Genomic DNA, 21,224 nt, shown 5'->3' on the forward strand with positions numbered 1-21,224 from the left:
ACTAAGCATATGGGTATGTACCAATTAGCTAGCTATAGAGCTAAACAGTAGCTGTCCTATTTATAGCCATTGTCAAAATGGCCAAAGATGAAGAAAGGTTAACTGCTTGCTTTTCATATGGGAAAGCTCCCCCCCCCCACCCCTCCAAGATGAAGAAACTTTTCTTTTCACCCCTGCCACATCTACAATAATCAAGGGAATAATATACTGGCCCAAGTACTGCCCTTGAATCGTGGGGTGGGGTTCTGGAAGAAGTGGAGGATTTATTCTCCTAGAAAGGAAATGCCTTTTGATAAGCAGAGCCCAGATAAGTATTGATATTCAGAACGGAATAAATCCCTCTTAAAGATGCTGAATTATTTAAAAGGCATTTATTTATTCAATCAATCCTTGCTTCTGTCGAGTTATTTTCGTAAAACAATTGCATTTATCCATCTCCCAAACTGGCTTTTCCAGTCGGGTACGACGCAAGCATGTGATAGTGTGGGTTTTGGTCCAGATTTAATAGGACTTGTAGGTGGTGTTTGATGCATCAAGCAAATGCCATGCGGGCAGAACATGCGGCGTTTGTTCGGAACACACCATTTAGGAGTGCGACCGGTGCATCCCATGCCGATGGGTTATAATGCTTGGCTCGTAACACAATTTGTCCTGTGCAGGATGTGCATGTCAGCACGTATCAAACGTAGGCCGGTTTGTCCCCTGGCTGTGTGTGTGTCCTGTGTCAAACACCCCTGTGTGCGTCCTACCTTTCAAACACATCCTTATTTGTTCTTTTGCAAACACTATGAATAAGCCCATGTTCGTCGTACCAGCTTCAGCTCCAAGAAGAAAGGTATATAACTAAGATCTGAAAACATGGCAATTACCTTATTTCTGAAAGCTTCTGCCTTTACTGAGAGCTTGGGTAGCCGTTCTGCATCCATTCTTTGAACTCTTTGATATCATTTTGTATTTAAATTAATGAATCAGCCTTTTCTGTGAAGTTGTGATCACTTCAAAGGGGATTGTAAGTATGAAAATAACATTATGTTTTGATCTTGGAGATAATTCTCATTGTGAGTCAGACATGATAATTGGACCAAGTAGAGTTGTCCTCGGAAAATAGCAAGAAGTATCATCACGATATTTTTTTGAAAACATTGTAAAAATATGGCAACATTTTCTGACATTCAAAAGTTTCAAAACATTGTGTTGCTTTTATTTTTTAAATTTCAGAGTTTTATTATCAACCATATTTCAAGAAGAAAAATATTTTTTATTTTTTGTATATTCTTTACTTTTATTCATTCTTACACAGGGCTGGTAAATGAACTAAGCAGCACGTGGCTCGACTCGGTTTGGGTCGTTGAAGTCTCATCGGTGATTGGGTTGTGTAGTTGGCAAGCTGAGCCACAAGATGCTCATTAAGTATAAACGAGTAGACATTGGATCAAATTCCTATCTGATTTTGGTGATCTCAAGTATCATATCCAAACATATCAACAAGGCTCCAAGGGGGGTTGGGGTATTGGGGTGGGGCCTTAGCTGCTAGACAGGCAGTCAAGGTTCAATTTCCATGGGCGTCGCCACTCTGCACAAGCCAATGCGTAGCATAGGTCCTGGGGGCAGGGGTTCTAGCCTCAGAGTTTTACGCTGCCGGCACAAGAACCGTCGGTATGGCAGGCTGAGACAGCGTGACCAGGTTGTCGTGCCAGGTGTGGTTTCTTCGGGTTATAAATCCAAAAAAAAAAAATATCAACAAAGATTAGGTTGCAGAAGGTCAATAGGGTAGAGATGTGGGCCCAATTTAGGTCCGAATTTTGCACTAAAAAGGGAAAAGGAACTAATTGTAATTTGCTTATAATTAGAATGCCTCTTACCAAGCCCCAATCGGATGGCTTATATACCCTTGCTGGATGTAAACATGAGAACTAAAAATATGGTCATTTTCAACACTTTTTTTTCAAATCCAACCATGTGGATGTGCTTGGCAGGGTGAATTTGCTAGGAATCAACCATTGGATAATGTATTTTGGATGAAAAAAAATGTGATTTTTTAATGCTTGAATATTTATGAAGATCATGAGCCATTGATTTTAAAACCTTAAAAAAAATCACGTTTATGCATCAAAATCGGATGATTCAAGAGCGAGTTCTTATAAATCCAAGCATGTAGATGGTTGGATTCAAGTGAAAAGAACAAAAAATCCATGAAAATAACAGTTCACAATTGTTCTCATACTTCCGGTTCTCATATTCTAGTGATTCTGCATATAAATCACAATTTAGATTTGGATCTTTATCAAATATATGTTTTTGGATATTTATCGGGTTTGGTCCTAAACTCCATATAGAGCTGGATTATGTAATTGGATCTCAAAGAGGCTTACCGAACCCCGACCAAATGGATTCCAGTGATTGCCCATCCTATGTGTGTGTGTATGGTACATATTCTTGTTTGTATGGATCTAGCTGCTGAGCATTAGATCTAATAACCAAATAGAAGTGTTTAACATAAGTCATTTACCATGTTAGTAGGTTTAACCATCTCTATAAGTTATAAAATTATATTTTAAAGAAAATGAAAATTCAACGGCTCATAATTCATGAAAATAAAGATGGCTTAAAATGGCACAGAACATCATATTTAAGTCCATTTTAACACAAAATTTGTAAATATATCATGTTAAACATGATCTAAAAGATTGTTTTTGTTTCTGAAGAACAGATTTATATAAATCAAGTGTACCACCATAAGCTATGGTGATTTGGTACTAGAACATATGCACCCGTGTGTGTGTGTGTGTGTGTGTGTGTGTGTGTGTGTGTGTGTGTGTGTGCTCGGCTTGGCGACGAGCAATCCATGGGTTGGTTCTCCAAACCTATTTTCAAAGCCATGAGCAGCTTATCTCATTTCTCAGCAAGGGATGCAAACCTTTAGGATTTTGGATGAGAAAATACATTGGGGAGTCGGATCGGATCTAATCCGAGACAGCCAAAATTTGCAAAAGCCCCATCCTGAATCGAACCGAAGCAGATCAGGTCATGCTGAACATGAGCATTTTTTCTCATGCTGACATCATGGCCGTCTGTTTGCATTTTGGATGAACGCCACGTGGTTTTGTTGACTTTTTAGCTTTTTAAAATACAAATCGGATGGTCACGATGTCGGCATGAGAAAAAACGCTCATGTTCAGCATGACCTGATTTGCTTTCGAATCGAACGGGCTTCCAACCCTAAGCCCTAGTCACAACACTTTAAGGGTCAGTTAGATTCATTCCCATGAAAGAGAATCAAAGGATCCCCTCTCTTTCTAAAAAGCCCCTGCCACATTATCTTTCTCATGAAATATCTTCTCAGGTGTGAATGGCTTTGCACATGAAAACTAACTGGGAAGTGAGAGGTGCTGGGGCCCACTTGAGCCAGCACAGCATCATGAACTTTTCTCACCTACTTTTTTGGGTCTTTATTTTCAACTGTGGTTGGGAAGGGAGTGTTGGGGTGGCACTTTCCTATGAAAGTGGCATGAAACAAACAGACCTAAACAGATGAATGATTGGAAAGCTCTTTGACTTGTTCTCCTACATTGGTCCCAGCTAAGCATCAAGTAGGGATCCGGATCCGGATCCGGATCCATATCATTATAATTAGAAAAACCTAACTTTGACTTGAAACAACCAAAAAAAATCTAGGATTAGAAAAATGTAATCAGCCAAATGCTATTGTTAAGCCCTTTTGATTCATATTCCAACCATGACAGAGACTTCCCACCAGCCATCTCCCATTCAACACCATAAGGCATATATAAACATGGTCAAGTGGTGCCTCCATTTTCTTTATTGAGTTTGGAAGCAAGTCTAGCTGCAATATTCATGCCTATAAGGGCTACTCTCTCATCTGATGGGGCCAAGTCCTGAATGTCTAAGGATGCAAAAGGACCAGATCCAGATCCAGATCCAGATCCAGTATGATACTTTTATTGGTTGTGGGCCCCACCCAGGTTTTTTCTTCGCTTCTACAAGGGTTCCTCGTCATCACAAAAAAAAAAGTATGTCACTTTTATGATTTTGGGTTGTTCCGACCCGATTCAGATCCGTCTTTCTTATGTATTTACCTGATCCGGATCCGATCCATTGATAAATGTTACTGAGTTGAAGGGATGTCTTCCCATGTGGGCAGGGGGTATCTAAGTTTTTTACACCAATGAGCTCACGAGTGAGTGAGTGGTTTTTTTCTGCTTATCCAAAAAATGATTGCATCATGTCCAACTGCCAACCATGCGTGTTGACAAAGTTGAAAATGGAAATTATTTAGCCATCAATACATTTTTTTTGGAATTTTAAAATTTAGTTGAATTTTTGTTGTGAAGTCCTCAGCAAAAAAGTAAAAATAAAAAGAGGTATAAAAGATAAAAATGTGATAAAATGATCCAGTTTTTTATGATAAAAACATAAATATCACAATATTGCAATGTATTAATTTGAATATTAATATCTTAACTATTTTCAAAATATTATGTTGTGTTAATCATTTAAAGTTGATGGGAAAATGTCACATTTTCATAATTGGAGTGTTGTTGTTTTTTTTAACATTCAAATAAAAATGTAGAAAATTTGTTTGCGATCTGCACCCAAGTCCCAATCAATCACTTGAACAATAAAGAGAGGGAAATCATCTGGGTCCAGATGAATAGATGGATCCAACTCCAGCTGTATCTGTATGAGTTCAAAGACCAGCTTAGAGGGAACATATTGGATCTGGATACGAATTGCATTGGACATGTGTACCCACCTATGAATCGAGGACCTAGATTCAATTTTCACATGACTGTGTCCACGATTTTGTATGGAACCATATTTTTCTCGATGAGTACCATATAAGATCAATGGATCTTGGATCTCAGGTTAGATACTGTCTGCATTACATTCGGGTCCAACTATCCTGGCTCCATATATTCCTATCCAGTTCCACTGAAAGGTCACATGGTACCTGAGTTCAGTTGGCTTTGGATTTATTGATTGACAAGCCATTTGGACCTGTTTGAGATCCGACCTGTGCACAGTTCGGATCTTCACCATACCACTGCTACCACAAGCCACACTTGCTAAAACTTTCAGTGGCGCTTCCACTTCCCTCAGAAACCGATAGGGGTGAACCTTGGGCCGGGTACTTGATGGGTTTTGGCTACCCGAACCATGATGAGCTTGGTTTTGTCTGACTATCCATGCCCAAAACCCGATAAAGCATTTCCTGACTAGGGATGTCAGTGGATCGGGCAAAAACGGGGCCCTGCTCCACCCCGCCTCACCCTGTATGGACAGGGGATGGAGGACATGAAACGGGGATGGACTTACGCCTTTCTCCGTCCCCGTCTCCTATCTCCGCCTTGCCCCACCCCACCCCATCCCCGATCCTTCTTTAGGGATGGCAGTGGACCGAGGAGAAATGGAGCCCCGCCCCGCCTTACCCCATTTGGACCGGGGATGGAGGACATGAAGCGGAGATGGCTGGTCGCCGCGCTAGCTCAGTCTGCCATACCTATGGTTATCATGCCGGCTGTGTAAAATTCCGAGGCTAGGACCCCTAACCCAGGGACCTAAGCTACACATTGGCTTGCGTAGAGGGGTGACACCATAGTGACAAGTTTGAAACAACAAAATCTCGTTTGGCAAAAAAAACTCGGGAGATTTTTAAAAAATTCATAAATCTTGTATTTTTTTTGGCAAATTCTTGAGAATAAAAAATAAATTAAAATTATAAAAAAATAATTTTTATAAGAAAATATAAATAAAACACATTTAAAAATGAAAATCTCGGGGGGTGTTCACAAAAAATATCTTTTAAAAATATAAATATCGCAATAATTGTCACAGTTTAAAAATCTCGTAAGAAATTGCCGTATTAAAACTTTCAGGCAATTTCTTGCGATATATCGGCAAGATTTATATGAATCTCGCAATATTTGTCACAGAGGGTGACACCCCATGGGAATCGAACCTTGACTGCCCTTCTAGCAGCCTAAGGCCCCACCCCACTATGCCAACCCCCCCTTGGGGCTTGCCCAATAAACCTTGGAAACCAAAAATTGAAACTTTAGCCTTTTTTACAGTGCCAGTAAAAAATAAAAAAATTAAGAAACGTTTTAAACATGAAAAGTTATATTTGAAATTACTTTTAAAAAACTCTAATATGGATCCAGTTCCACTGGATGCCTGATTCAGTTCATGTTTGGCCTTGGATTTGAATCCGAAAGTTGCTAGCTACATTTTAATGGAAAAATCCTATAACCTAAATAAATGTCACATTTTTGCTACTATGTTTTTGCAATATTAAAAACAAATTAAACTTATACATACAATTGCCCATTTTTTTTTAGACCTTCCTTTACATTTGTGCTCATTCATCCATTCTTTTGGGCATTTTAGAATATTTTTTTATTGAAATCGATGATGGTATTTGTCTAATTGTCTAAGGACAATAGAACGAGTGCATATAGGGGTGTCAACGCGTAGGATTTGGTTGGAACCCAGGTGGAACCGGACCTGACCCTAATTTTCGAGCATGGTATTGGGTCTGGATCTGGGTCTAATCGGACCTACCATAAGAGAAACCACACCTAGATCCGATAAGAACTACGTGAACCAGACCCAGGTCATACTCGGTAAAATAATATTTCTTAGCATTTCACATTGAAAAAATGTGGGTCTTAATCGAAACTCAGGTCGGGCCCGAGTCTGGTACAAAATCTCACAAATTATACCAGGCTCCATGTATTAATTAAACCTTCGGGTTTAGTCTCAGGTCTTAATCGGGTCTTCTTATTTATCACCATATCTGAATCCTATAGGGTTTGGTATGTGTCGGGTCGACTAAACCCTTTACTCGATCCATTGACACCCTTAGTGTATATGTGAAATATTAAAAAAAAAAATAGTAAGTTATAAAAGACACCTAACTTTATTAGAGATGGCAGTAGACTCGGAAAAATGGGACCCTACCCCGCATTGCCCCGTTTGGACTTGGGATGAAGAACATAAAACGAGGATGGAGGTTAAAATCAAAACCCGTGCAAAGATGGACTTCCACTTTCTCTTACCCTGCCCCATCCTCGATCCTCGTTAGTAAAATGCTAAAATACTCTTTAAGGATGACAGTGGATTAAGGAAAAACGAGGGCCCGCCTCGCCGGGTTCGAACCGGGGATGGAGGAAATGAACAAGGGGTAAAGGTGAGGATGAAGGTCGTAGGCTCCACCCTAGGTTTGCCTTGCTAAGGAACGTATCCAAATTAAGTGGCCTCTGGTTCTTCATCATAAAATAAATAAATAATTCCTAAGAGCAGGCATTTTATAAATATTGGATAAGCTATGCTGCATTTTATAAAATTACTCAAAAATAAAAGGTTAAGCAAGCTTTATAATTTATAATTGGTAAAGAATTTTTTTTCCATCAGGTAATATAAAAAGAGGCGGGAAAAAATAAGTAAATTTAACTCTCTCTCTCTCTCTAACTTTCTTCTTTTCTTTTGGTTTTCTTTGAGAGGTTTCACGTTTGCTTTCCCTTTCCCTCCTCCCCTTTACTCTCTCTCTCTTGTGGACGCCTTTGGGTGTCGAATCCCGTGATCTGAATGCCGCCCTCATAAAGACGCTCACCAGAACGAACCCACCCTCTTGTATTCTCTTCCTATTCCCCCTCCCCCAATTCTTTCCTTCTTCTTCTTCCTCGTATTCTTTTTATGGTTCCCCCCATCTGTCCTTATCGCCTCCTCTTCAGCAGAAGACGACGACGACGAGGATGCGGTCGCCGGAGATCCTGAGGAACGGCGAGGCGCAGGGGAGCAGAGAAGAAGGGAGGAGAGGAGGGTTTGGGGTTCAGGGATTCAACTACTCGACGGCGTCGCTGCAGAAGCTGCGTCGATTCAACAGGATTGTGCTGGGCTGCCGGGTGGTTACCTTCTGTTTCCTCATCGCCTCCACCGTCTTCATGGTCATGAACACCCACTCCTCCCGCTGGTTCGACTACGACGCCTTCAGGTTCCTCTCTCTCTCTCTCTCTCTCTCTCTCTCTCTCTGAGAGAGAATTCCATGTCCCTGAAAAATTGTGGGATGACCAGAAGGTCCCCGAGTGAGAGATGAGCTCTCTCTAAAGAATGACTTCCACGTCCCTGTAAATCTGTGGAATGACCCAGGAGGTCCCCGAGTGAGGGGCTAGATGGTCTCTCTCTGGTTATTTGGGGATATGACTTATGGGTCCCTGTAAGTCTGTCGGCGTGACCAAGTGGCCCCTGAGTGAGGTTCGAGATCTCACTGATTAGTACCTTTTGGAAATGGCGTATGAGTCCCTGTTAATCTATTAAAAGACTAGGACGTCCCGGAGAGAGGGACGAGTTGTGGTTTTGAGCGTAGCCACACATCTCATTATTGGGATTTTCGTGGCAAAGGAAAATCTCGCAATAAATAAAAAAAATGGTTTTCTAAAAAAAATCTCGAGAAAATGTCGTTATATTGAGATTTTAAGTATATATTAGGCTTTATTTTGAAAATATCATATTATTTAAGATTGTATCGATTTTTTAATGTCCCGTAATAAATTCGTTCCAATTAAATTATTACATATGGGTTGGATATGGGTTTGCCTCAGGCCGTTCTTCATCCACATTCTTTCCAGATAAGCGGGTATGGATATGGTTATATTTCATATCCAATTAAATTAATCCATATCTGATCTATATGTTTTTGTTTTTTGACAATTTGCATCATAAAATCTTAATATAATGGGATATGGTTGAAAATAGAAATCCAAGGGTCATATTTACCATGGGGCCCAAGCAGATCCCTTAGTCATGAAATTAGAAATCCAAGGATTTGAGATTCTATATCAAAAATATTGTTCTCATCTGGCTGTTTTCTCCACAAATTCTAAAGGTGAAAGTTGTCACTCTGACATTTTTCTCCACAGATAATTTATTTGGAAAAAAAAAAGTGTCAGAGCCCATGAGGTCAGACCGTTTTTGTTGAAAAACTTGTCTTAAAAAAGACACATTTTTCTAGGATAGTTTTATCAGGGGTGGCAGTTGACCTGGGAAACGGGCTGAGCCCCACCTCCGCCTGTTTGGACCAGGGATGGAGGACATGAAACGGAGATGGAAGGGGGGATGAAGGTTAAAATCAAAACCCGTGCGGGGATGGACTTACCCTTTCTCCTGCCCTGCCCCATCCCGATCCCCGTCTTGCCCCTCCCTGTCCCATCCCCAATCCTTCTTTAGGGATGACATTGGACCGAGGGGAAACATAGACCCGCCCCGCCCCGCCTCGTTTGGACGGGGGATGGAGGACATGAAACAGGGATGGAGGTTAAAATCAAAACGGTGTGATGGAGGGCAGGATTTTGAAATGGGGTGGGGGTAGAGACCTTGTACCCCGCCCCGGCCCCCGCCATCCCTAATCAGGTGTTTGAGAAAGCTTTAGAAAGGTGTGAGCTCTTTTCTTTTCTTTTTTTCTAGACAAGTTTATCTATTTTGACTACTTTTTACAAGCAATCAAACGGCCTTTGTAAGAAGAAACCCTAGAATGAGATTTGAGACACTATGATCAACCTTGATGGGTGTTAAAAGACTACAAATGTAGGGGTGGGTTTGACCCAAACCCTATAGGGTCAGGGTTTGGTGATAAATAAGAAGGCCCAATTAGAGTTTGGGTCGGACCTGAAGGGTATATTAATATATGGAGCTGGGGATGGTTTGTAAAGTTTCATACCAGACCCGGGCTCGACCCAAGTTCTGATTAAGATCTGCAATGTTTCAATGTAAATATGATAAAAAAAATTATTATTTTATCGTTCGTGTCTGGTTTATGTAATCCTTATAGTATCCGGGTATGATTTTTCTTATGGTGGGTCCGATTAGACTCAAGTCTGGACCTGGTACTATCTCAAATCAGGTTTGGGTCTGGTTACACCTCAATCTGAACCAAACCGTATACTTTGACACTCTTATACAAATGGCAACTCCTTCCTCATATCATTAGGGGCGGTTGTGCCTTTTTTCCTTTATAGCTTAGGGATGACCCCATGGGATTCGAACCCGAGACCCCTTAGTTATGATAATGCGACCTAACCATCCAAATATCTCATTCGACCTAAAGGATCAGTGACAACATAGTTACACTTCCTGTAATGCTTATCAGTTTGATCACCATTACAGATACTTGGTGGCTGTAAATGCAATAGTTGGAGTCTACTCTTTCTTTGAGATGGGCGCTGCACTCTGGGAGATCCTTAACGGGGACACCATCGTGCCCGAAACGATTCAATTGTGGTTCGACTTCACTCATGATCAGGTAAAACAAGAACTCTTAAGATCTAGTTTTTTTTTTTTCCATTCATTCTAGATTGGAAATAGTTTCTGAGCTTACAAGGATTCCCCACCCTCCAGGCTTTTGCTTACCTGCTTTTTTCCGCAAACTCCTCTGCAATAACACTTACACAGAACTTGGGGGCCGGCCGGCTGTGCGCCGGCTTGGATGCACCGTGCAGAGGCTCAAACACCTTCTGCGTCCAATCCTACATCTCCATCGCCCTCGGCTTTGCGGCGTCCCTGTTCCTGGCTGTGTCCGCCGTGCTGTCCGGCTTCCGGGTTGCGTGCTTTGTTACAACCGGTTCCCGGTTTCATGTGTAACAAGGAATTGTAAAAACACAGAAAGAAACTATGCCTATGTAAGCCCCAAGGTGGGTTGGCTTAGTGGGGTGGAGCCTTGGCTGCAAGACTGGCAGTCAAGGTTTGATTCCCATGGGTGTCACCCCTCTGCCCAAGCCAATGAGTAGCATAGGCTCCAGGGGCAGGGGTTCTAGCCTTGGAGTTTTATGCAAAGGGCATGACAACTATAGGTATGGCAGGCTGAGCCAGCACGACCAGGTCTTGGTGTAGGTGCAGTTTCTTCAAGTCATAAATTCAAAAAAAAAAAAAAAATATGGCTATGTACTTCCCTTCTTGGAGGATGTGAAATTTTGAACCTCTTCTTGTTTGACATTTTATTGTGCTTCGTGGGCATTGGTGATGAATGATGTTTTGTTTGGACTGCTTGTGTGCATTTCCATTCCTGGATTTAGCTTGTGATTCAACCTTGTGTGTAGATTGTGGAAATGAGTTTGAGTGAATTGGGCTGACCATTTTGAACCATGGATTTCCTTTCCGACAGGTGATTCCCATTCAATAAATTTGAGTACGTGATACGTGACACAGGGTGCTTATGAATTTGATTCAGAACAACAAAAATAAGCAACCTAAGAATTCCTAGACCCAAGTACCAATCCACCACTGGTTTAGTTAGTCAAGTAAGCAGGTGTGAGTTTTTTTCCCATATTTTACCTGGGGAAATCGGAGGCCGGGACTGGACACTTTGTCGCCATCCCAGCGGTTTAGGACGCCAGGGCTAGGACCCTCAACCCACTTGTGCTTCGGCTTGCACAAGGGGGATAGCACCCATGGGAACCAAACCCCAACTGCCCACTAGACAGCCAAGGCCCGGTCCAAGTACGCTCACGGAAAGACTTGATGGAAGACAACAAAATGTGAACCAGAATCTAGTGTTTCCCACATGGCCAGCGGGGTGGTTGAGGGTCCTGAGATGAAGGCGCCAGATCAAACCCCACTGGCACACGGGTGTGTCCGTAGCTTTCAAAGGTGAGCTACATAAGGCAGCATGAACGTAGGGTCCCCACCCCGGGTTTCCCTCCCTTCGGTGAGGGTTTCTCATCATAAAAAAAAATGCTTAGATGTGTAATCATGAGGTTAAGAAACATAAGGTAAAGCGAGTAAGAAACATTGATATGAATGCTCCGGGTCTATAGAATGCTCGATATGAATTTTCAGTATTTTATCAAAATTATTATGTAGGCCTCTTTATCAAAACATAAATTTCAAGATACCCTTTTAACATAAGAAAAAACATTTTCAATATTACGGAGGTTTACTTTTATATATGTAATTCAGAATCCTGAAAAAAGCAAATAGCTTATTAATTCCAAAGGGAGCTTCCTAAATTTTATAATTTCCAGTAATTATGATTGAGACACCGAATTCTGTGATCTTTAATTTGAATATGGACTCATGGACTATATCATCATTTTGATGTTATCCTATATGTTGAGCAAAAATCACACCATACATAATTTATTTAGTAGAGAACATGTTAAGTTTTTAAAAGAATCTGACCGAACGACGGACATATTGCACTAAATTAAAAGCTTCGAGTTTTTATCAAAACAATTTCATCCAAAGCATGTTTTGTAAATTAATGATGATAAATGTATCTAGAAAATCAGATAAAAAATAAATAAAAAAGCATATAACACTATGTTTTTATATGCTTTACCTTATGTGAAAAGATTAGTGAAAAGGGCCTATTGAAAGGGAGTTGGGTTCCACTCATCCCCTATGCCATCCACCATCTTCATACCCCTCTTAAATCTTATGCTGCAACTTATTTTTTTTTTTATCAAATTTGACCCTATGTTTGGTTTCAGCACGGCCAATGTATTAAAAATCGCACCCTTGGATCGTATTTTTTTTTTCAAAGAAAAAATAAAATCACAAATTTGTGTTTATTAACCATTGAATTTTTAAACACCAAAACATCCTGCACAAGTTAAATTTTGGCTATTTAAATGTTTATCTTTACTAAATGAATGATGTAGATCACACCTGTGCAGTCCAATTGGATCAGAACTTGCATCAATGAAATCCTGAGGGACACGAAGATTGGGAAGACATAGGGAATGAGTGGAACCAGTTTGCTTAAAAGGGCCCTTGTAGAAAACTATCAGCAGAAGGCAGCCAGTAGCGGACACCAATACCATCAGCACCCCAGATGCATCTCTCCACCGTAGAGAGCCACCAGCTCTAGGGCACGTCACCTTGTCTTGGGACGTTGCAGGTTTAAAACACAATGGTATAGTTGTATAACTAGTAGGGGTCTGCCTAACCCCAGCTTGCCTTTCAAAAAAAATAAAAAGCTACCATCTAACTTCTCCTTTTCTGATTTATCCGAGTCGCAAGCTGAGGAATAGCCCTCCTGGAGTTTGAAGTGTGGTGAAAGATTCAGCCAAGCCACTCTCCAAAAATTACTCTCTCTCTCTCTCTCACAGCAGTAGAACATAACCCTCTTCACATTATCCTTGAGAGGGGGTAGACGTTTAAAATGACTCCCTCCTCTTGCAGAATCATCACTTGAACTGTCAGTTGAATCAGCATCCAAGTAGTAACGTGCTCGGAAAGCAATCAGGTGTGCATAGTAAGCTGGAGGAACTGCAGCAAAGATAAAAACAGAATCAATCAAGCACTGAATCGGTCTAAGATGAAGCTTGCCTAACACATTTGGTAAAAAATCCTCTGTGAATCTACCACAAAAGAATCATGCCAGCTTAAACGCTGAGGGCTTTTGGGAGATGGGTATCGGAAGGACTTGGGGCATCAGGGAGGGAAATGGATCAAATCCTCCGGATGCCTTATTTGGGAGGGCATTGTGGAAGGATTTGACCTGTTGGTTTTTCACAAAAAAGAACCGAAGGTATTGAAGAGCACCACCTTGAACCCCATTCATCTATCAATTGCCCAAATTCCTCAAGCCTCTTCAACGCCCTTGATTGATCCCATGTAAGACCAGTTAACATTCCAACAAATCAATAGAGCCTTTAAAACTGCAATTGCCCCCTGAGTGCGTCTCTGTCTGTGTGTCTGAGTGTGTGTGTGTGTGTGTGTGTGTGTGTGTGAGAGAGAGAGAGAGAGAGAGAGAGAGAGAGAGAAAGAGAGAGAGAATATATGGAAACGACCAGCCGAGGAAAGATTGGACAAAGAACAATCTGAGGTAGGGCCTACATAGAATAGATTTGATAAAAGACTGTCAAATTTGTTAACTAGAAGTCTACGCTTTAAAATGTAAAATCACCTAAACCATATAAGCAAAGTACAAACCTATAGAAACCGATCTTGTGCACCGAGCAAACCTGAAAATGTCAACAAAAAGAACAAAATTTTCACTAAGCAATTATGATGTTGGTAGCAATAAAAAATTGGATGATGAATGCATAGCTTTGTCGACAATGGAACTGACGGCAATGAATTGCATGATTAGTGTTGATCTAGTAACACATACGTGTAACACAAGTTGTTTGTTAGCAATTGTAGTTTATCAGCAGAAAACCCATTCTCGTCAAAGAGAACGTGATAATGAGCAGGACGACTTGTTCCCTGAGTGACAACATGCAGGAAATCAGAAAGGTGTGGATAATGAAATAGAACATATCACAAGAAATACAGCTATTTTCACCTGAATGCCAGCATGACTGCACAAGTAGAAATCAAATTCAGTTGGGTGATAAATCTGAGAATCGACAACAGTTCCTGAAGAAAAACTAGTCTATGTCAACATCTTGATGGATTATGCATTCGATTTAAGCCATTGTGAGATGAAAGTCAAGCAGAATTGACTGGATAAGACCAGTCCAATGTTTAAGTTGCACAAACTAGATGCGGAATGACAAACAACCTGAGCATTAAGTGCCACTAGAGGACACAACCATGCCTCGGAACTCTAAGTAAGTCACCTGGTAGAATGTTCCCACTTCTATCAGTCCAGTCAGGGCCCCTATTCGCAGGGAACAAGCGTGTGCGGTGACGCTTCTGAACAACCACAAATGTTACACGAGGCATGTATCCCTCCTCCAGAGAAGCACAGGCCTGTAAAGATTGAAGTTTCATATTGATAGCTGTTAGACCATGCATATTAACTGGAAAAAATTACAACAAAGGAAAAGTAGAGAGAATCACCTTCCGAATTGCTTGCATTTCTTCAAGAAGGACTTCAGCAAATTGCCCTTCACTGACACCATCTCTACCAAATTCTCAAGCAAAACAAATAAGCACTACGCACTAATGTAAAGCAATAGTCTTCTGTTTGCTCTCTAAATACATTTAATTACCTGTAGAATAGGATCCTAGCTGGCTTCAGCCCTGTTTCTCTCCGGAATGAAACTAAGAGTTCCCTGACACACAACTCCAACTACTAAGAAAAATGCAAGAGCTTAAACTCCTGGGCAAGGTAATTTGAAGTGCAAAAGAGCTACCTTATCATGCTTCCAACCACCTTCCCTTTGGCAGGGTCAACCCATTCTTTGTAAAGATCTTCAATTATTTCTCTTCGATGAGTTTGTGCAGCCACCAAACCACAATATTTTGAAATCTGTGGCCAATCCTGGGAAGCAACTACCTAAAAAACATGTCTACTGTGAGCACATTACTCCATCACAATGTGTTGGCCAAACATATTGATGAAGATATTTACATCAAAAGAGGGCAATCACAACTTGCCTACTATATCAGTTAAAAGGAAATGTTTGCAAGCTCACATTGAAACAGAACAACTTGCCTACTATATCAGTTAAAAGGAAATGTTTGCAAGCTCACATTGAAACAGAGAAGTGTGTGAAGGCATGCATGAAAAACAAAATCCTTTTGCTTCTAAAACTTAATCAAGACATATAATGAGCTCTCACCGCTGCAATTGAAGGACTGGAATCTTCACCAGGAGAAGGATGTGTCACGTCGGCACCAAATACTATGGTTGGCGTGTCGCTAACAATTGGTAAGCTTCTAGTCAACGCATCAACTAGAACAGTGTTTCTTCCACCAACCTTTTTTCAAGGTAACCAGAACAGTATTACATGTCAGCACTCATTATACTTCACCTTTTACTCACATAACAGCAATAGAACAAATGTGTTGAAAGAATATTGAACATAACAACAATCTGAGAAACCTTCACATTGATCTTTAAAGCAACATTTTCTAGGTACTGATTACTAATCCTAGATACATTCTTCGGTTTGCAGCATTGGGAGACAATATCTAATTCTGTTTCACATAATCGTTTCAATTTTCCTGCAACCATAGATGAATACACGTAACTTCAATATTTGATTTTGGTGGTTAGTTTCAAATATTATTTACAGTTTCCTTGAAAAAACATGCTAAGCCTGTGCATACCATAAAAGATGGAATTGCTTTCAGGTAAAATTACAACCAATAACTGAAGAATTCCAGCTTTGTTATTTTTCCTCAGAATTTGATCTGCTTCCTTGTGAATTTGCGTGAGTGTCCTCACCACAGTGGCAGGATGTTGCCCACGAAAAGGAAGTACAGGATTGACTGCAAAATCCTACAAAAATGGCATAGAAAAAAAAGTGTATCGATGTGAGGAAAAAAAAAAAGGAAACTACTGTTGCAATGACAAGTAAACCAGAATAACTCTGATAATGTACCATACCAATGTTTATGCACATCTTAACTAGTTCCTGACAAAACTTTTGGGCCATCCCCTGGCCGACTTGCGAGAAGTTCACACAAGCCCAGTGCTGAACAGAACCCCCATTTACCATTTTCTGTGCACAATGCATTAGCAAGCAACTTCAAAAGACAAAGCAAAAGAAAAACAAATAACTGAAAACTGAATTGTGAACAGGGACAGAAACCACAATATAAAGCTTTGATGCTTCAAGCATCCCAAGTTGAATCAAGTCTCCTAACAATCCAGCAAGTCTGGTGAGAAACAAGTAAAGGCAAAACAGAGCCAACGTAGACCAACTATCAATTAACGTGGCCTACAAACACATTTTCTAAGTCAATAGTGCCTTAACATGTTTCAACCTCATCAAAGCCAAAATTTAACTTGGCGTTGCAACAGTATACCAAAATTAAAAGAGGAAATCTTAATGATGTTTAGTGACAACAGCAGAAATAAATAACAAATTAAGTTCAATACTTCCTCTTAATTACAAAAGCAAAATCAATAGACTAAAAAAATGCAAATAGGACAAGGTCCTGAACAATCACCTTTCCTATCATATTCCACTGTCCAACACTAGGAACACACTCCTTGTCTTTTCCAGAATCATGATACTTTAACTGCATGTGGGAGATTTAAACCAATTTACAGCTTATACAGAAGAATGAACAAAACCATAAATTACATGTGATCAACTCACACAAGGAGTTGGCAAGACCCGAGCAGGACAAGTAGCAAGCGCATTAGAGACACTGATACTGAACTCCTTCACATATTTGTCATTGTTATATTCATTTGAAGAAACAACCTGCAAATGTTAAAGAGTTAGCAGCAAGAAGGACTAGTGCTCTTACAGGTGGAATCTCAGTAATCCAATTGAGATGAGCACGAGGGCCAGAGTCTGCCTACTGAGAAGCAGTTAATCAGCAAGCAACAAACACAAACCATCAAAGCAAGAAAGAGATGCTTCAAACATTGCAATCAAAACAGATTCAACTAAAGCTGGAATCATGACAAATAACCTTTGAAATGTTGTTTTGTCTATCAGTGGGACGTTGACATGTTGCTCTGAGCATAGCTGTGACCTGCTTCTGAGTTAGTTTTTGTGTATACCTCTGTCCCTCAACTATCTTACAAGTCTATCATCATTTACATGAACCAGATACAGTTCTCATTAGTTCACATAGAAAAGGAAACTAACTGCTGAAATTATCACTATGTGCTGAAAACAATTCTGCAAAGAGATAAGGACCTCCATTGGTAGACAGATTTGCCTTCTATCATTCTCAGTGACTAGTGAAGGCCACTCAGTAAACTGAAGGTGCTTTCCATACTTCTCTCTAAAGTATTGCACAACAGTTTTTGTGTTCCCTTGTTCATCAACAAACCTAGAGGCAAAATTGAAAGGAAATAGTTCCACACAAATGCTTCAAATTAACATCTTTTGGCCAAATATTGTGCTGGCCAGCATTAAAATATGACACATGCAACAACTGACAATCAGGAAATGAAGGAAAAAAAGAATTGGAAGAGAAGTAGCAACAACAACCATGATAGAAAGAAGTAACTAGAAACCATCATACACCTATTGAACTGTGAAAAACAGAACGAAGCCAAAAAAAGTTCCAAAAACACTAAGCATGACTCACTTTAATTCCTTTGTCCGTTCTTGTGTTAATCCCTTAATGCAATATCGCCTACGTGGAATTTCCCCATAAGTCACTTCAACTTTCACCTTAGTAAGAGCCTTCTTAATCTGCCACAGAAAAGATTAGCACAAGCACATTGTACATACAGACAGATTTCTCTACAAATTTAGCCTCCCTGTACAACTTAAACTTTTAATAATTACCAATTAAGTCTCATGTGTTTAAGATGATAAAAGGGAATGATCCAATACCATTAACAGCTTCCCTTGGGGTAATAGGGAGTGAGATATCAAACCTTCCGATGATGGTCAATGGATAATGGCCTTGAAGTGTCCACACGTACAAGATTTTGAACAAAATCCACCACTGGAATTGCCTCAAAAAAGGGAGTTGCCATTAAATCTGAAAGAAAGAACAGGTAGCAAGAAAACAGTTAAAGGTCTCTACAACTCATGAATATTTAGATTTTCAAAATGGGCAGACTTCTCTTGGCCCTAGTACATAAACAAAGATCAATTGTTGAAAAACTCCTTGATTTTGAGGAACCCTCCACTTCAATTGATTTTTATTTCACAAAAAGCAGATACAAGACAAAAAAAAAATCAAGTGTTCTACTAACTGCTAAGATTTTAAGCAGCTGTTCTGAAAACAGATTAAGAGACAACGTATCTGGTGTTCTGCTAACTGCTAAGATTTTAAGTAGCTGTCCTGGAAATAGATTATGTTAAGGTTCTCCTTTTCAGAGAAACATGACCAAAAAAATAGAAATAAATCTGGACATGAAAAAGTCCCAGGTGCAAGAAACCACAAACAACTCATACATCAGACGGATTCATGATAATGCAAAAAGTGAAGCCCATGTCAACATGTGTAACCAGTAAAAAAAAGCATCTCCAATGCAATCTCTACCACTCTGACATCATGAGTAGTGTGCCACCAATAGAACTAAGAGAGAAATAATAAAGAAATTGTGGAAATTCTCCAGGATTAGGATCATACTTGGAAATGTAGTTGGGCAACTATACATCATCCAGGGCATGAGTACCGAGATCACTCCAAAATTCAATAAAAACTAAACAGAATTTTGTAAATGTCATGTTTTTTCAACAAAAGATGATGATGCCCATGACATGCTATGGTAAACCAGAACCATGAAAGACTCCGTCATGCAAAGAATAGGCAAACTCTACAGAACAGCACCTAGCAAGCACCGAGAAAAACCTTTGAGAGCAAAACGTAGAAACCTACAGTGGGTCTTGCACTTCTTCTCCTCTTCCAGACGAAATACTATCAATTTAATATCCAAAAACTGCTCAGCAACAGCCAGAAAACTGTGCAATATTATGCTAAACAAGAAAAGTTGCGTGCAACCATCACGTGAAACACTTCCCCAAGGGCAAAACTATCACAGCTGAAAATCCTGTGCTCAAAACAAACATGCCCTAAGATACATATTTGAAAGATCAGAAAACATGGGTTCATATTTGAAATATGAAGATAATGTCAAATAGCTTGCAATGGGCAACACATGATGTTTATGGCAATAAAAAAATAAACATCAAGTAAAAACCATAGCTTTAATAAATGACAGTAGATGCTATGAATGCATCGCAACAAAGCACGCATAAGCATTTCCATAGTCTCGTTTATGCAGTTATTATTGCAGAAAGAAGCTAGATGTCAAAGGCAACTAAGAATAGCCATTTTTGCTATGGATGGAATAAATAATTACACTTCACTAGGAGTTGCTCTTAAGATGATATCAAGTGCTTGAATTGTCTCCTGTGGCATATCTCGCTGCTGACCACTAAGAAACTGCATCAGATGATGAACATAAGAAGTAGAAGCGAATTTTAAAGATACTTTGTAGTCTCTTTCTCTCCTGACAAGTTAAAACATATATATAAGATCACTACAAAGTAGTCATTTATATTAAAGGTTAAATGTAAGAATTTTACAACACAATGAAAAATACAAAACACATGGAAAGGCAGATGTATGTGTAAGCTACAGTAGACTGTACATACTATCTAATAGAGATCACCAATTGTTTAACATTTTTTAAGTGCATTTTTAGATAAAACCCTAAATATATGATCTGCATGTTCTACTTGATAGAAATGTAAATATGTTTTTCAAGAGCTTCTGAAATCAATGGCCCACAAGCACTAAATTTTCAAAATTACAAAGAGATTTTGCATCAAAACAACATGATACAAAGGATGTTTTCTAATAGATGAATCATCCTGAACACATCTAAGGCCAGATTGAGAGAGTTTGTGTGCAGAGAGAGAGAGAGAGAGAGATTATTGCATTTCTGAACAACGATATCATACGAAGGTATATTAGTGTTTCTATCGATAACCAAAAAAATGTTAGATCTAATCGTACAAATGTTTTTATCATGGTTTATTTCATATGCACCATAAGATTCAAAAATAGGATGGTTTAAAAATGGCACAAAATATTGTGTCTGAGTTGGTTTACTTTTTAACACTTGAAAATAGTAAACAGAGTATGCTAAACATGATCCAAAAGGTTAGTTTTTGTCTTTGGAGATAAGATCTGTGTAAGTTTATGCGAAACACCATAAGTTACGATGGTTCAGCACTACAAATATATACATATATATAGTGTGTGTAAAAATCAATTAAAATTTGAAGTATAAAGCAATAAATAAGTAGCTACCAGGAAAAAAGGGGTAGCAGTAAGCTGTTAAACTATTTATCAATTAAAAGTTGGTATAAAAAATTACTAAAATTCCTCCACTCAAACTAAAACAAGAAGTTAGCTAGAGATAGAAAACCTAGAATGAGAAAGGATAGAATGAGATAGCTGAATGGTTAGCTCAGTTTTGAATCATACAGGGGTTATTCCCCAGCTTGCCCGGAAGAAAAAGAAAACCAGAATGAGAACCATGGGAGAAAAGAACGCTATAGAAAATTAATTAATTAACTCATAAATCCATATTCAAATATAATACTAATTAATTTCCTATCAGAAAAGAAGCAAAGAGGCACAGGAGGAACAATATCATGAATATGAACATAGTGACAAAAAGATTTTTTGGAAAATATTGGCAGCCAATTGCTGTGATAAATCAAACTTTTTTTATTTTTCTCGCATTTTTTGGCCAAAAACAAAAAATAAAAAACTAGCTTCTAGTTATTTTTACAAAGGAAAATGTCAAATAGAAATAAAAAACTTGATTTCTGCAATTTATATCAGCCATACAATTTCTTGCATTTTTTGCAAAA

At 39.4% G+C, this 21,224-nt stretch overlaps 2 protein-coding genes across 2 annotated transcripts in view; one reads left to right on the forward strand and one right to left on the reverse strand.

The window, feature by feature from the left end:
• The first annotated feature begins 7,645 nt into the window (after nucleotides 1–7,645).
• On the forward strand, nucleotides 7,646–11,053 carry LOC149828308 (CASP-like protein 4C1). The gene is made up of 3 exons (XM_090016816.1): nucleotides 7,646–8,014; nucleotides 10,183–10,318; nucleotides 10,414–11,053. Exons 1-3 carry the CDS (start codon nucleotides 7,776–7,778, stop codon nucleotides 10,654–10,656), a joined length of 618 nt encoding a protein of 205 aa, XP_089872942.1. The 5' UTR covers nucleotides 7,646–7,775; the 3' UTR covers nucleotides 10,657–11,053.
• A 1,218-nt stretch (nucleotides 11,054–12,271) lies between these two features.
• The window catches only part of LOC149828309 (protein argonaute 1A-like), a 30,013-nt gene continuing 21,060 nt past the window's right edge, over nucleotides 12,272–21,224 (reverse strand). Inside the window, exons 3-24 of the mRNA XM_090018154.1 lie at nucleotides 19,700–19,849; nucleotides 19,189–19,298; nucleotides 18,263–18,369; nucleotides 17,968–18,074; nucleotides 17,571–17,706; nucleotides 17,341–17,457; nucleotides 17,019–17,126; nucleotides 16,867–16,938; nucleotides 16,296–16,415; nucleotides 16,021–16,192; nucleotides 15,794–15,915; nucleotides 15,531–15,668; nucleotides 15,102–15,244; nucleotides 14,958–15,020; nucleotides 14,806–14,869; nucleotides 14,583–14,715; nucleotides 14,306–14,379; nucleotides 14,132–14,226; nucleotides 13,951–13,982; nucleotides 13,123–13,284; nucleotides 12,682–12,898; nucleotides 12,272–12,290 (exon numbers count right to left, since the gene is read on the reverse strand). Coding sequence (XP_089874280.1) covers nucleotides 12,272–12,290; nucleotides 12,682–12,898; nucleotides 13,123–13,284; nucleotides 13,951–13,982; nucleotides 14,132–14,226; nucleotides 14,306–14,379; nucleotides 14,583–14,715; nucleotides 14,806–14,869; nucleotides 14,958–15,020; nucleotides 15,102–15,244; nucleotides 15,531–15,668; nucleotides 15,794–15,915; nucleotides 16,021–16,192; nucleotides 16,296–16,415; nucleotides 16,867–16,938; nucleotides 17,019–17,126; nucleotides 17,341–17,457; nucleotides 17,571–17,706; nucleotides 17,968–18,074; nucleotides 18,263–18,369; nucleotides 19,189–19,298; nucleotides 19,700–19,849 — 2,461 coding nt within the window. The remainder of the gene's footprint in view (nucleotides 12,291–12,681; nucleotides 12,899–13,122; nucleotides 13,285–13,950; nucleotides 13,983–14,131; nucleotides 14,227–14,305; nucleotides 14,380–14,582; nucleotides 14,716–14,805; nucleotides 14,870–14,957; nucleotides 15,021–15,101; nucleotides 15,245–15,530; nucleotides 15,669–15,793; nucleotides 15,916–16,020; nucleotides 16,193–16,295; nucleotides 16,416–16,866; nucleotides 16,939–17,018; nucleotides 17,127–17,340; nucleotides 17,458–17,570; nucleotides 17,707–17,967; nucleotides 18,075–18,262; nucleotides 18,370–19,188; nucleotides 19,299–19,699; nucleotides 19,850–21,224) is intronic.

The sequence above is a fragment of the Nuphar pumila genome, chromosome 9 (genome assembly GCF_984573655.1).
Source record: "Nuphar pumila chromosome 9, dmNupPumi1.hap1.1, whole genome shotgun sequence".
In the NCBI taxonomy this organism is placed as follows: domain Eukaryota; kingdom Viridiplantae; phylum Streptophyta; class Magnoliopsida; order Nymphaeales; family Nymphaeaceae; genus Nuphar; species Nuphar pumila.